The sequence below is a fragment of the Rhamphochromis sp. 'chilingali' genome (genome assembly GCF_963969265.1).
Source record: "Rhamphochromis sp. 'chilingali' genome assembly, chromosome: 13".
NCBI classification, from domain to species: Eukaryota; Metazoa; Chordata; class Actinopteri; order Cichliformes; family Cichlidae; genus Rhamphochromis; species Rhamphochromis sp. 'chilingali'.
In genome coordinates, this window is record NC_137940.1 from 30,840,649 (window position 1) to 30,857,166 (window position 16,518).

General features: G+C 40.0%; 1 protein-coding gene across 1 annotated transcript; it reads left to right on the forward strand.

The window, feature by feature from the left end:
- Nucleotides 1-576: 576 nt before the first annotated feature.
- kdm2ab (lysine (K)-specific demethylase 2Ab) lies at nt 577-16,291 on the forward strand. The gene is made up of 23 exons (XM_080900451.1): nt 577-767; nt 1,186-1,227; nt 3,646-3,784; nt 3,961-4,039; nt 4,128-4,174; nt 6,041-6,219; nt 6,424-6,530; nt 6,695-6,788; nt 7,521-7,674; nt 7,791-7,906; nt 9,414-9,540; nt 9,669-9,943; nt 10,055-10,132; nt 10,237-10,494; nt 10,865-10,993; nt 11,117-11,203; nt 11,369-11,593; nt 11,785-11,814; nt 12,015-13,060; nt 13,750-13,913; nt 14,057-14,203; nt 14,375-14,590; nt 14,682-16,291. Exons 2-23 carry the CDS (start codon nt 1,192-1,194, stop codon nt 14,861-14,863), a joined length of 3,915 nt encoding a protein of 1,304 aa, XP_080756577.1. The 5' UTR covers nt 577-767; nt 1,186-1,191; the 3' UTR covers nt 14,864-16,291.
- Nucleotides 16,292-16,518: the final 227 nt, after the last annotated feature.

Genomic DNA, 16,518 nt, shown 5'->3' on the forward strand with positions numbered 1-16,518 from the left:
TTGTAGCGAGTGGTCATTCGAGTTACTCTTGCGCCCCCATCAGTTCAAATCAGTTTGACATCAACAACACACTGCTGCTCATTACAAGAGCAATATCTCTCATTCTTAATGCCCCCCACTGTAGCCAGCTTTGATAATTTTAGGTCCTCCTTTAGTATTATTCCAAAATTATGGAATAATTTTCTAATTATGCCAGATATCACAAGGTGTGTGGTCCATTTCTTATTACTTTCATTGTTCATGCTGTCAGAACACAGTGTAAAGGCACAAAATCTTCAGATGTAGAGATCGGGTAACAAAAAAAATAGACACTACTTGGTGTCTAATAATATAAAATGCTTTTAATACAAATTTTAATACTAAAATACCAGTAGTATTTGTTTTATATAAAATATTAATTTACCGGTCACACCGGAGCAGACAAACTAAACATACTTGTATGTTAACATATGCTAATCTGCTCTAAGTGACACACCCTGTGCCCAATGAGAGCGCCTACATGCTAATTTCTCGGAGCAGTGGAGTAAATAGGGGTGGGTCCTGAGCGTTTTCCTTTTTTTTCCGTTTCGTGTGTATGTTTTTTGACTAGCTGGAAATGGCGTCTCTTGGCTTCGAACCGTTCTAACTTTATCGCACAATAATAAACATAACAATATACACAGCTATTATCCCATAACATGGGGAGAAACTTTACTGGGAGGTTTTAGACGCTCTAGTTGGGAAGCATTACTGTGACCGCTGCGACTAAAAGGAGTTAAATCGCGGAGGTAATGATAAAGAAGCTTACAACTACCGTGTACAGAGGCTAACGATAGCTAGCTAGCGATAGCGGACGACTCAAGAAAGGGCTTGCCAACTGAGCTAGTCTACGCTAGCCGATAAGGCCACTTAAAAAACGGAAGAAAATTGAGACGGTGGTTCCGGGTATTTGTGTTAAAATTAAGCTACTCTTATAGGCAGTTATCATCATAGAATGACGCGAGATGAACGTTTATGTTGGTAATTATATGTGCTGTGCTAACCGTAGCTTGCTGGCTACAGTAACACTGTTGGCTAACGTTAGCAGGGGTATCTGGCTGAGAGGGGGTGTGTTTCTGTCCGACTGGGTGTAAAAACAAACTAAAATACTCGGACAGTGGTTGGATATTTCATCTGTGTGACCAGAAACTTTTGTTTCGCTTCCAGAGAATAATGGAGGATTCTCATACACGGTACAGCAAGCGCCTGGTAAGTAACTTCACCCAACTGTTAAATCCCCGGATTCGTTGTTTTATGTTAGCAGGGCAACTTCTTCGTTTTCAATGCGGGTTTTTAATGGACAATAAGCGATTTAGTGAATGAGAACTGATATGTTTTCTTTAGAGCGGCCTGCTTTTCTTTTCTCTTTTTTTGGCACATTGTGTTCACGGTAATGGTCCCATTTTTGTTTTGTGTGGCACCCTAATGATAACGGCAGTGAACCTGTGTAAAGGCTCTGGGTTCAGGAAAAGGTCAAGTTCAGTGTCTAAACTGACAGCATTTGTGCTGTGACCCTGTTTCACCCTCTTCCCTGTCGATGTAAAGCAATAAACTCCAAGCTTACCGTCTGCGGTTTGTACTCAAAAAATGGCACCAGCTGATTCCTGTTATTACCGGGGCAGAGGTTCAATATTAGGTATATTTATATTATTAAAAAGACTTCTTGTCATTGTTGATTATTATTTTATTGCACGAAAACCTAATAAAAGCACACATAAAGTGGTTGCTTAATACTATTTTTATTAATTATGCTTTCTTCTTTTATTGCTTTATCTGGAAGCTTTAGCTTTGGTTTCGTTGGTAATATTGACTTGCTTTAGTTTAATAGTAATAGGGACTGTGTGTTCTTTGAAAGTAAGGACTATTATATCTTAAATAATACTACATTTGTGGTGTAGAGATGGGGGTGGGGAGATCTGAGAACAGAATTCATGTGCTTCATCCATCTGTTTTGCCAAGCAGTGCACATAGGATGAATGGCAGGAGGGGAGTTAAAGGGGGGCAGTGTGTAGAAGATTAACCCCTGCTATTGTAATACTGTATTGTTTGTTTACCAGATGAACTGATTTTTGTGTCTGACTGATTGATGAATTTGGATGGGCTTACATCTATCCAGCTCTTTGCTTAAAGCTTTGATATTGCTAGTTTCAGTTTCTTTCTTTTCTTAAAAATGTTGTGGTATAGGTCTAAAGTCTTGTTAAATGCCTATAATGAAATTTAACTTGATGCCAAAAGGTAATCCAGTTATTAGTGTTATAATAGTTTAAGTATATTGTAGTAATATACAGCTGTTTTTCAGTGGTTTTCCTCTCAAGCACATTTAATTTATCCAGCACTCAGTTATTTCTTTGTGTGTGCCTCCAATCAGATCTCGTCAGTATCAGCTGATTATTATAAATAAGATACCTTTACTATATGTGATGAAGTGTGTGGAAACTAGGCTAAAGTCTAAATTCTTTTTGTTTTATATTTTCTAAAACTTTCAAACATTTCTTTCTTCATTTTCTATGAGTATTTAACTCAAGGTGTCAAACTGTGTTTCTTTTAGTTATTGTTGTGTAGTAACCATGAACACAGTTAAATACCCACTTGTACCACATTTGTAAATGATTAAGCTTATTATACAAAACTCCACCAGGTTCACAATACTCTGCTGATTGATCACAGTCGTCACAGGGTTATCGCCAAAGGCTGAAGGCTTTATCAAAACCTCTGCCAGGTCTAGGCCCATGTGGCTATGCTGACAGGGGATTCCCCCTCATAACTGAGAGTTATGCTGGATGTGGGTTTGAGACAAAATTGCACCTTGTTTATTTGCTCTTTATGCACTGGAAACTGTTTGGTAAACTGCAATTTTGGGACCTTGTTTTGAGAGATATCTGTTGACAGTGAAGTTAAGATCATGAAGCTGGAAAATACTGGAAAGTCCGGTTGTTCTTCTTGGTGGATGGCTGTTGTGCGTAGCTGTAATTCTTGATTTGTGTCGCATAATTTATGAAGCCGTACAAATTTTTACCTTAATATAATTTATATTTTTCTGAGACTCAAGCCCCCAGAGTACATCTTACTCTAATAGTTATAGCGTATGCATGTATGTCTGTTCACTAGCTTCTCTTCTATGCGTTAACCAATCTGGATGAAGGTTACTATATAAACTGCCTAGAGTACCGGGATAATCAACATCTGTATAGTGTTTGGAAATTACTTTTAAAACATTCAAATTCTTAGAAATTCTATATATTATCTGTAGTCGCTGATCTCAAAACAAATGGGGACATTAGATCTACGTTACATGTTGTATTTTAAAAATATTTCTTGCAGTGTCTGTAATTGATTATTTTGTCTTATACATTGAATATGTAGCTTTCAAATATGAACTGTAAACATGTTTTTAGTGTATATTCATTTGTTTGGTGTTTGTGAGCAGGGTTTTTTTTTTTTTTGCCATATGAAGATAAAAGGAATAAAATGATAAATTAACAAACATGTCTATTTTTTTTTTAATTCTGTGAAGTTAAAACTTTATTAAGTTTTATTAAGTTTAAGTTTTTGTGAAACTAAACCCCGAGCCATTTCTAAGGGTTTGGATGGCACAGACTTTAACTGAAAACCTTTATTTGTCTTCAGCGTACGCGAACACAGCGCCGCTATCAGGACGATGGAATCTCCGATGATGAAATTGAAGGAAAACGAATGTTTGACCTGGATGAAAAGCTGGAGTGTGAGAGATTCGGCAGTGACTTGATCAAACACATGGAGGGTAAAGGTGAGACTAGTGTACTGAAATTTATTTTTTATTTTTTTAAAACAGAACCTTTTGTGATTATATCTAGAGCTCTGTGAGATGAGTTGATGTGTTATTTTTTTGTAAGAGTCTATCTACAAATTTCTTGTCCCTTGGGGGTTTTTGTTTTGTTTTTGATATGTGTATCTTTTTTCTAGAATTCACATTTGAATACATCCAGAGGGAAGGACTCAGGGATCCCATTATCTTCAAGACTACTGATGGCCTTGGCATGCAGTAAGGGACTGGTTTCATTAGAAAACTCTTTTCACTGTGTGTCTTTCACCAAAGAAAAGTAATAGTAAAATTATTACCTCTCTTACAGAATGCCAGATCCGGATTTTAGCGTGAGTGATGTCAAGTTGTTTGTTGGTAAGTTCCTATTTTATCCCCATTCAGAGGAAGCAATTAACCAGTAGCCACAAACCCAGCCTCAGGGGTAACGCGCTAGTGTACTCCTAGTGCCAATCCTAGTGCCAATCCTAAGCTTGGATAATTGGGAGGGTTGCATCAAAAATTGCATTCACTAAATTTTTTTTTTTACCAGAAAATGTGGCAGCCCACCTAAGCAGCAACATTTTATCGGCAAGAAAAATATAAAGCCATGTCACTAAAACCACAGCACTACAGCAGAAAGCCTAAATATTTTCTTTTTTGTTTTTATGACACTGCCAGATGGAATCTTAAAATATAATTACACTTTATAATAATATTTTTATACTTGTAAAATGTTTTTGCACTACATTGTTCAACTTAAAAATATTGTTTTTACTAATCTTATTGTTATTGTTATAATCTTTATTATTATTATTATTTTTAAACGCCTCTTGATTTGATTTATTTATTTTTTTTTAAATTTTTGCACCCATGATCTAGAAAATAGTTCTTGTATTGTAACAGCCCCACAGAGCACTGAAGAGTTGATTTTTAACTTGTGTACTGTTCTGCTCATTGTGGCTCCAAAACGTAGTAATGTTTTTTTTGTTTATTTGTTTTTTTTGTTGGTTTGTTTTGTTTCCAAAAATTTGTGCATATTGGGGGAAAAAATGGAGTAAAGGTTTACAAAATATCCATTATAAATTGGTGAGTAGGGCTGGGCGATCAATGGCGATATACGATATATATCTCGTTTTTTTATTTATTTTATTTTTTATTTTTAAGCCATAAAGTAAGAACAAAAAAAGAGTTCTTAGTCCAAGCTGTCCCAGATGTCACATAGGCACTTTTATTAACATTCAGCATAGATGTACGTAAAATAAATTATCAGCATTTATTAAATAATAATGCTCCATAAATAAAATAACAGTGTTGTTTTTGTGCATAACAAAAAGCTCACAATTGTGCAGTCAAAATGCAAACTAAAAAGATGCTGAGCATAATAACAAAGACAGATTTTGCAGCTGCTCTGTTCCGAAGTTCTACTGCGTGACTGACAGCCTTGAGTTTGAAATCCGCTCTGTAACCAGGCCATTTGTGGTCCTTATACACACACAATACGGTAATATCATGTTGAAGGACAGTACGTAGTACTCCACGAGGTTCCTGACTACGGTAGCCGTAATGCTCTGACAATCCATCCAGCGGTGTGGCTTCGTAGCTTACCAAAGTTGTACTAAAACATTTTTTGACAGATTGCTGAGCGCCATGTAGCACATAAAATCGGTTATCGGTCAGTAAGCACAACCAGAATTCATACATAAGGCGCACTGTCGATTTTTGAGAAAATTAAAGGATTTTAGGCCAAACGCGTTAGCGCGGTTAGCTCGTTAACACGTTGACACCGTCCAGCCCCATGCACGTGCCGATCCGTGGTAACTCGCTAACGGAGATTTGTCGCATTAATGCAGCGTTAATGTCATTTTAACGAGATTAACGCTGGCAGCACTAAAATAGTAATCTCCAAATGTTTTCTTTTTACTGACCAGCTCCTCTGTGTCCTTCTTGTAGCCTGCAGTTGAAATGATGGGGGAGGGGGAGTTGTGTTCAGTGAAGGAGAGAGGTGAGGCAGAGTAATTTTGCGTACAGACAAAAGTGGACGAAAGAGAGGCAAACTTGCGGCTGCACAAGTATAATTATAACGTAACATAGACTATATCGATATAAACGATATCTTCACATCTCATATCTCGTATAAAAATATATATCGATGTATTTAAAAACTTGATATATCGCCCAGCCCTGCTGGTGAGTGTTATGCAAAGTAAGCAATGATCTCAGTTGACATTAATGTGCTTACAGGTAGTCGACGTATTGTAGACGTTATGGATGTGAACACCCAGAAAGGAATTGAGATGTCGATGGCTCAGTGGCGACGGTACTATGAGACGCCACCATCAGAAAGAGAAAAACTCTACAATGTCATCAGTCTAGAGTTCAGTCACACCAGACTGGAAAACCTGGTGAAACGGCCTGCTTCGGTGAGAGTTTGCACAGTTTTACACATGACGTTTACAGAAACTGTACTTGTTGAAGCAACTGTTTGGGGGGAAAAAAAATGGATCCGTAACTTCACCTTTAGTTATTGACCAACTGTGATGTGTTAAGCAGAAAGTGGTGCTGATCATCAGAATAGTCTCGGGTTTGGTGCTGAAATTTTAATTGTGTACTTCTGTATTACACAGGTGGACCTTATTGACTGGGTGGACAACATGTGGCCCCGTCATATCAAGGAGAGGCAGAGGGACTCCACCAATGCCATCATAGACATGCACTATCCCAAAGTACAGAAGTGAGTAAACTAACAACATTTAACATTTGCTGTGCTGTAGAGAAACCACCATCATGACCCTCTCCTATATCAATGCAAATGTAAGCTAGCTAATCTGTATGCCAGCTTCTGTTCACATTTTAATCTTGTTTGATGGTTTTCAATCCTGCCTTCATATCTCTCAGGTACTGTCTCATGAGTGTGCAGGGCTGCTTCACAGATTTCCACATTGACTTTGGAGGCACTTCCGTCTGGTACCACATTCTGAGAGGAGGAAAGGTCAGTTTGAATGTCACACCGCACAAGAACTATAGATTTAACGAGGTGTCCATCAGAATAGTTGTTAACTTTGGTGGTTTTAACAGGCACATTTCTATGTGTATGTAGGCTGTTGTTGCACAGTTGCAACGCTAACTATGAGGCCCACATGCAGCAAAGGAGCTATGTGTGCATCTCTGCACTCACAGAGGGTTTCCAGAAGGAGAATTTGTTTCCCACTTTACAGCCTTTACCATTGAGAGAAATTTGGTGGCATTAAAGGAGAATAAGCAAGAAGGAGAAGAAAGGTGTATTTTACTGAAGATGCAAACACTGAGGTTACTGCAAATGATAAGTTGGAGCTTTTTCTGAAATGGATACAAGCGTGTAGGAATTCTGAACATAATAGTAAAGGTACATTAGCTAACTTAACAATTGTGGCTTTTGTATTTAAAAAATCCAGGTAGGCTGCTGTGTTTACAGAAACTCTAACAGCAGTGCCTATAACAGCTGGGTAAAAACTTAATCTGGGACAGTCCTTTTCTTCAGTCTTGCTTTCAGAATAAATCAAAGTATGATCTAATGTTATCACACTTCTTGTTATTATGCAGTAAATACTGACGGGGACATTTTTATGAGTGCATGCCAGTTCCTTTAATAAATTCAATTCTTGTTAGCAGACTAGAGGGAAGATCAAATTGTTTAGTTGGCATGCATTGCAGATTCTAACTAAGATTTACTTTCCCCCTACAGGTGTTCTGGCTGATTCCACCCTCACCACAGAACCTGGAGATGTATGAGAACTGGGTTTTATCAGGAAAACAGGGAGACATCTTCTTGGGGGATAAGTGCCATGACTGTCAAAGGATAGAGCTCCATCAAGGGAACACCTTCGTCATCCCATCAGGTCTGTTCTGTAATAGAATAATAGTGTTAGTACATACAGTTACAGACGAGGGTAGAGACAATGTATGTAAGCCTCTCACACATGTAAACAAGCATCCTGTGTTTAATATGGTGTAGGGTGGATCCATGCTGTGTACACACCAGAGGACACATTGGTGTTTGGGGGGAATTTCCTCCACAGCTTTAACATCCCGATGCAGCTCAACATCTACACCATTGAGGATCGCACACGGGTGAGCAGCAGTTAAACAGCTCACTGTTTAAATGTCTTTATAAATCATTTGAGATTTTAGAGTAATGTAATACATGATTCAGGGCCGTGTGGAAATTACAAGGGGCGAAAAAGACAAGTCTAAAAAAACCATTTAGTACCTTTTCGGGTATTCCCACTGTAGAAATCTGATGCCAGTACTGTCATTTTCTTGAAATTGAAACATGTATGCATCTTTTGGTTCTTGGATATGAATCCAGGGGTTGTAAAGCACTATCCACACAATTGTAGCCCACTGACAGGGTTACTGCAGGTCATTAAAAAGTCTGAAAGGAAAAACTAGACCTCAAATTGTGTGAGAGATTGTTGTATATTATAAATTTGGAGATGCTGTGACTTTAACTGGTAGATGAAATCAAAATGTGCTATGGAAAATATGAAGTTTATTTTGAGACTATGTCAAGTTTCTTTTCCTTTCTTAAATTTAGCTATAACACAGGTTAGGTATCCGGCTGGGTTAGCCCACACACACAGGTGTTCAGCTTGTATCTGGACTGCTGTGTCTGCAGTGACACCATATTTTTTTAAAATATATATTTCTAAGAAGAAGTGAAAACCACAGCTACCGTGTGACAAATGCTTCTTTTTTGTGGTGCTTGACAGTAGCTGTTAAACAAAACAAAAAACATAAATAATATAGTTGCATAGGTGCAGCTGAGAATTTTAAAAAAGACATTTAATTATTAACAATTTGGAACCATTGTAGATGCATTACAAGCATGTAACTTCCTACATGTTCCTATAGGAACACATGTAATATCAATGTCCCCATCCTGTATGTGGTATGGCTCATATTTCCGTCATTTATTTACATTGATTGCTATACATATGGTTTCTGTTATTTGTAAATGTTGATCTACCTATAATATAAGCATAAATAGTTTAATTAGTACTAAATTAGGGTTAAATATGATTTTGAGCAGTGTTTAAAATGAACCTTTACATGGTTTCTTAGAGAGAAAAGGACATTTTCAACATTTTGCTACAGGTCAAACACTTTAACCTTCACTTTATAATCAATAATAGGAGCTTTTAATTGTGATAGAAATAGAAACGAAGAAGGAAATAATTGAAAAAGCAAGGCAACACTTTAGCTCAAACGAATGAATTGACATACCCATTGTTCATGTGACTACTTGGTTGCTTTTATGTCCATTGTGGTTCTTTGGACGTTTTATTTACCTGCGTAAAAATGGTGTATATTACAAACTGGCCTCAGTCACGCAGGTTCTGGATACAAATATGCAGAAAAAAACCCAGCAGTTTTTTATTTGCCGTAAATATTTGAATCAACCGCCATATTGTGATGTTATTAGTCTTGGTACCCGAGGTAGTTTATGGGCCAAGTTTCATAAAGATTGAACCAATCCACTAGGGGGAGTTCAGGAACAGAAATGCAGACATAAATATATCATTATTATATAAGATTTAGCAGTTCTTCCTGGTCTGTTTTTATCAACATCCCCTAGGTGCCAGCAAAGTTCAGGTACCCGTTTTACTATGAGATGTGCTGGTACGTCCTGGAGAGATACCTTTACTGTCTGACAGACATCTCGCACCTCACCCCTGAGTTCAAGAAGTACTCCCTCGGTATAGGTAAGGATAAATGTACTCAGATAAAGACCGCTGCCCCCACCCCCCCTTTTTTTTTTCTTTCCTACAGAACACAAACATTTGTTTATCACTTACTTTAACTTTAAACACTACATGCTTCCTTTTTTAAGGCTTAACACCAGCTGACCTCGAAAACAATGCCTACACTGGTAATGGTGCTTCCAATGAAGATGACACTAATGATGAAGATGAGGATATCAAGATCAAGGAGGAAGATGCCGAAGAAGAAAAACCAATCCAAGTTAGCAAACCCCGGCCCGTGCTGACCCCCTTTGAGCTGGAAGGACTGTGGAACCTTTTAGGAAAACTGGAGGAGCTGCCGAGCCACAAAAAGTGCGTCCCTGAAGGAATTGCGAATGCTGCAGGCCTGCTTGAGGACATGAGGGTGAGTGTCACCAAAGTTCCTTGCGTTGATCAACTTAGAATGTAGTCACATGCTCTATTTAATATATTTAGACCAAATACTCATCTGTCATTTCCATATTTTTTTGTCTAGGCTGTTCTGACAGATTGTGCCGATGACAGCCCTAAGCTAGCCTACACTGGAGAGCCCATAGTCAGATGGCCTGAAAGGGTGAGTAGTGAACTATTTTTCTAAGCTTTATTTTTAATCATCTGCCTGATGTTTGTGGGACTCAATCATAACATGCATTTTGCCTGCTGGTCTTGTATATGTAGCCATCATGGTACCAGCCTCCCACTCCTCCTACACCTGTTCTTTACCGTCCTCGCTTGGGACCCACCCTCCACAAGCCTCTGGGTCAGAAGACCAAACGGTCTTCCATCTCCGCCTTGAGACGGAGACGGGTGAGGTGCAAGCGCTGTGCTGCCTGCTGCAGGAAGGAGTGTGGCAACTGCCAGTACTGCCATGACATGAGGAAGTTCGGTGGACCTGGGCGCATGAAGAAGAGCTGCGTCATGCGACAGTGTCTAGCAGTAAGATTTCATACCCATCATTGTATTTATATACACTGAAATAATTATGCTGTCCATCTGTAAATGCATGCAGAAGAAACACTGAAAACTGTTAAAACATACTTTTACTGAAGCGTCTTACTCTAAAGTGTGTTGACAAACTGAACTGGAAAATCATTCTAAAGTTTTGATTATACTCAGTTGCTGAAGACCTGACAGCTAAGTTTAAAAAAAAAAAAAAAAAAAAAAAAAAAGCAGGCAGGTGTGTGCCAAAGGTTACATCACTCAGACCCTTGCCGACTCATAGACACCGAAAGTATAATCAAGGCTTAACAAGTGTCCTGTCAGCATTATATGTAAAATTTCGGGCTTTATTTTGTCCACCATCTAGCCTGCGTTACCGAACACAGCACGATGTGCCATATGTGGAGAGGGGGAGTCAGATGAAGCAAATCCAATCACTCACACCCTCATGGAGTGCTCTGTGTGTTCAGAAATCGCCCATCGACAATGCATTAAGGTGCGTCTGCTTCTGATCTAGCGTATAAATTAAGGACATTACACAGTTATTGCATTGATGCTTTTTGCATTTGTGATCAGGTTTTGTAGTTTCCAATTCAAACATTTACCTGTTGTGTTTTAGGAACCTGGTGAGGGGAAGATCAATAAGGACTTACCGAGTTGTTGGGAGTGTCCCAAATGTTACCAAGGAAAAGATTCAGCATCAGAGGTGCTTAAATATATTTCTTACATTTACTTTGATTCCTTCTTGCTTTAGCTGGTTCATTCTTTCAGACGTGTTTTTTTTTCTTTTCCCTTTATTGTTTATCAGCCACTTCCTGTTGCCTTATAGTTGATGTTGATACACTAATTAATAATGACACTCCCATATCAGTCTTCCAGCGATGAGGAAAGTGAAGAGTCAGAAGGCTCAACCTCCTTGCCACAGTCCAAACTTTCATACAGGGAAGGAATTGGTGTTGGTGAAGAGGCGGGTCCAGCAAAATGTAGCAGACCCCAAGGCCGGCCAACAGCACCACCGCCTTCTCAGAAACTGCTACTACAGCATCAACAGAGCCGCAAACGAGCAACTGAGCTTCAGCTCAGATATAAAAAGAGAGTAAGTTGGGGATACTTAAGTTTGTTTCACATTGATTTGTATTTTTTTTTTAGTTGCTACTGATTTTCCAACTGAAACACCTGTTTGGGGAAACTGTCTCTGACTTTAAATAATAAGCTAACACTTTATCTATTCATAGATTAGTTTTTTCTGTAGCTGACTCTTCCCTACATCTTTTCTTTTTATTGCAGCTGAAACTGGATCGGGTCAAAATGTTAACAGTAAGTGGTGCACTTATTTCTGCAGTTATTCTGTATTGCATTTGAAACTGTTGCATTTGTGAAGTTTTTTTTTATTAACTTTTCAATGTTTTATATCTGCAGCAGATGACACAATTATGCAAAACCATTTTTTGTAGAACTAGATTTGATGTCTGAAACATGTCATGTCTTATTGATATTTGCCTTTTCCCTCTAAACAGAAATCGTCATCTCTAGCTCATTCCCCGAGGCTGCTGGGCTCCAGGGTGCTGCCTCGTCTGCGCTCTCCAGCGAGCAGACTACCTCAGGGCAGAGGTCAAGGTTCCACCTGGGCGAATGGGTCTTCTTACCACAGCAATCCAGTAGAGACCGAGTCCTTTGAGCAGCAGCAGCAGTCTTCCCATGGTTTAGTGCTTGCACCCAAAGGAGAGCCCCGCAGGGGGAGAGGGCGAGGTGTGAGGCTGCGGGGAGGAGGGGCAGGAAAAGGCATCAGAGGTGGTCAGAGTCACGCAGAGTTGGAAGAGGACAGTGAGGACAGCAGCAGCAGCAGCACCAACAGCAGCAGCAGTGACGACGACGAAGAAGAAGAGAGTGGGCAGAACAGCGGGAGGGGAGGTGATAAAGAGAACCAGCCACAGTTGAGACGGGAAGGACAGGCAGCCAAAGAAAGAGAAGAGGACGGGTTTGAGATGGCCAACCAAAATGGAGCAGATGAGGATGAAGAGGAGGAGATGGAGCAGGAAAGTCGAACAGGGGACAGAGATGCAACATATCTTAATAAAGTCACACTCCAAAGGCCAACCAGAGCCAAACAGGACCCGTCAGCTATTGTCCCCAAATTAGAGGCTGTCGCCCCTCACACTGCTACTTCCACAGTACACAGCCAGCCCAGAGCCCTCCTCAGACCCCCAATTAGAAATCGCAGCCCCTGTCCTGATCAGCACTCAAATAGGCACACACCACCGCAGACTCGCAGTGGACACACTGGCACTCGCACTTCCCACTCAGAGAGACTTGAGGCCTCAAAAAGAATGAGACTGACCAGGCCAGCCAAACTGAACAATGGAGCTTCCTCGTCTTCATCTTCTGAGCTTCCCCATCTCCGCGTCCCTCTGTCTGCCCTGCAGGAAGGAGGGGGCGAAGCAGAAAGGGGGAGTGTCGGGAATAACCCAAGTTGTGAGAGAGAGGTGTGGGTGTCTGTCTTCCGCTACTTAAATCGTGCAGATCTCTGCGTCTGCATGGCAGTCTGCAAGAACTGGTACAAATGGTAAGACCTCTTCCCTGACACTTTACTAACAAATCTCCTTAAAGTGTTTTTTGTTTCACTACACTCATAAAAAGCAAAGTAAAACATACGCGTTCAGGCCCATTCTACCTAATTTAAATTACAAATCACTGACGTTACTTGTGCTGGCTACAAATGATGGCTTGTTCTCTGGTTAATGTGGCCTCTATAGCTGGTCTCTGCATTAAGTTAAAGAAAAGCTTCACACTTTTTAAGAGAGCTTTACAAACCCTACTGGACTTTTGTTTTTTGTAGTTCAGCAAAGTGATGACTGTTACCTGGCTGATCACCTCAGGATCTCAGCATTTTTATCTGATATTTATGATAACTCTGAATCTGGACCTTTTTTAAAGTTGTTAAATTATGCCAGACTACAGGTGTGAATCACACGATCGAGGTATGTTTAACTGGGCCGTCTTGTGGGTCATTTCAATTTCATGTTGTAGAGGCAGGATAATTTTGCTTCTACTTTTTAAATGTTAAAAAGATTTTAGTAAGATTCAGTTGGATTTCAGTCTTTTAAAATCAATTCAGACCACTTTGATTTGTATTTGTTAAAAGGCCCAGTGAGCCCTTTTGAAAGCCTAAAAGATGGTTTATTTAGACTGTATCGCTGACCCATATATCTACAAATGCACAGATATGTTCTTTATGCATGTTTTCATCTGTAGGTGTTTAGACAAGCGGCTTTGGGCGCGGATTGACCTAAGCATCAAGCGCACGGTTAGTCCTCAGGCCTTGACAGGCATCATAAAGAGACAGCCGGTCACACTCAACCTCTCCTGGACCAACATCTCTAAAAAACAGCTCAGCTGGCTCATTGACCGCCTGCCTGGTACACACTCAAGTTTTCTTCCAGGATTATTGAATTCTGAAAGGGACAATATAGATGTATTAACAATATTAACACATAAAAGGGGGACTCAATTTTTAGATTGTATGACATTAAACACTATTTAAATCTTACCCATTTTACAGGGCTGAAGGATCTGATGCTGGCAGGTTGTTCCTGGTCCTCTGTTTCAGCTCTGTGCTCCTCTGGTTGCCCTCTACTCCGTTCACTTGATCTGCGATATGCAGATGCCGTCAAAGATGCTCAGATCAGGGATCTAGTCACTCCTCCAGGTAAGGAAAGGGGAGCCTCAGAGGGTACAAAGGGATCATACGATGTGCATTATCAAGTAATAGATTTAGTATAGTTTTCTTTCTTTTTCGTGTCTTTTCCTTTTCCTTTCTCCCTTTCCTTTACCAAATTTACAGAATGTCTCTGCTTGTTTTCTTTCATCTCTGGTCCAGGCTGTGACAATCGTAGTCAGTTGCGGTCCATGCAGTGTTTGCGGCTAGCAGGTTTGGACATTAGCGACTCCACTCTGCGTCTGGTGATCCGCCACATGCCCCATTTAACAAAACTGGATCTGTCCCACTGCAACAGTCTCACCGACCACTCCATCAATCTGCTGACTGCAGTGGGCTCGTCCACGCGAAACACACTCACAGAACTCAATCTGGGAGGTAGGAAACTGTTGGGAAGTATATGGACTGGACAGCATTTCTGGGAAGTTTCATTCAACTAGAGATAAATGTTTTCACGTTTCTTTTCCAGGCTGCAGTAAACTGACAGATACGTGTCTGAAGTATCTCCGCCGCCTCTCTTGCATCATGCTGCTTGACCTACGAGGCTGTAAAGGTGTCTCCCGCAAGGCCTGTGAGGCGTTCATCTCTGAGCTGTCGGTCAACACACTCTACTGCCTATCGGACGAAAAACTGATCCAGCGGATATCCTAAGCGGCTCGCCTTCTGTCATTGCAGACGTGATTTGAGATGCAAAAGCGGAGGGAGTGGATCCTGATGTGAATCTGTGCAACAGAGAGAGGCAGGGAAGCTCATGCACCTGTGCCACGCAAAGGAAGGGTGGGGTCTAAACTGGGAGGGCTCGCTGACTGGTGCTGTTGGGAGGGGTCAAATGGCATGTCACAGCTGGAACGATGCTTCTTTTCATTACATTTTATTTTGCCATGTACTTAAAAAGGAAAAAAGGACTCAGGAGCTTTTTTTGCTGTTCTTTTGGGACTTCGTGGTGAGTGGAGAAAACATCTTTTTTTTTTTTTTTTTTTTTTTTTTTTTTTAAATTTTCCTAAGTGGGAGAATGCAGGCAATTAAAAGCTGTATTAGACTATACATCCTGTGGATATCAAAGTCATCAACTCTTCTTTGGACAGAGCCAGTCATGACTGTCATCACAAGCTTTCTGCCTTGAGAAAGATAAGCAGAGACTTTGAGTTTCATCCGCAGAACAAACATGCATTGTTTTGTTGAACTTAACTGATTTCAGCTACTTTTGGGTGCTTCAAGCATATTAATATCTTTTTCTGTTCAATTGTTTGATGACTTGCGCTTCATGCACAACAGCTATGCTTTGATACTTAAAAAACAAACAAACAAAAAAAAAAGGAAAGTAAAGGTGAAAGGACTTCGATGTCAGACTTGGGAAACGTGAGCTACGGGAATGACCTATGTTTACCAGATGTTTATTCAGCTTTGTAAGTCACTGGTTGCGACACAAGTCCAGTTGTATGGTGTATATGGATGCTAAGTGTGTAAGAAAGTTAAAAGTGTGAGTAGGCAATCAACATGGCAACAAGACCTCACCCCAACAAAAGGGCAGGTTGCATTAAGTGTAGGGGACGAGCCAAGGATAAGGTGTCAGATAAATGGTGCATTTTCAAACAACGTTAGACTTCAGGTGCTATAATTTCCAAACTCCTTTTGCTTTGTTTTTGTACAGAGACAACATTTAGAGCAAAACTATTCTAGATTAAACCGCTCCCCACCTGTCTTTGATACACTTGTTTTGCTTTCATTTACAAATAAAAAGAGAGGAAAAAATGTGACCATCTACTTTTCACATGACTTTGTCAGATTCAGTGTAGAGATGTTTTGTTTAGGGAGGTGGGGGTTCTGCTCATTTCTTTGTTCCCTTATAGTGTTATGGCTCTATATCAAAGGTCTCCTCCCAGACTGCTCCTCCTGGCCATATCCCTTAAAAATGAATATAAGAATATAAATGTATACTTTTGTGTAAATGTGTTTTTCCTCTTTTAGATTATCAAAACGGGGAACCTGTAGCATTGTAATTATTTTCAGAAGCCTTTTTCACTTTATGTTATTTGTGTTATTTTTCAAGAAAAAAATAAATAAAAGAATGATAAACAATGGCTGGGTTTCGTGATTTCTGTTGAGCTGAAAGTGGGGAAGATGCACTGCAATTACATCACTAGTATTTTCCTGTTTATACCATCTATCCACTCCTCGGTGGCTCCACCCAGCATCTCTCAATAACCTGGAAATAAAGCGACGCCTAGATAAATAAATAATAAAGAAAACTGCCGCTGCGGCTGTAAATACACAGGAATATTTGTACCGGATCGCAGCAGACTGAC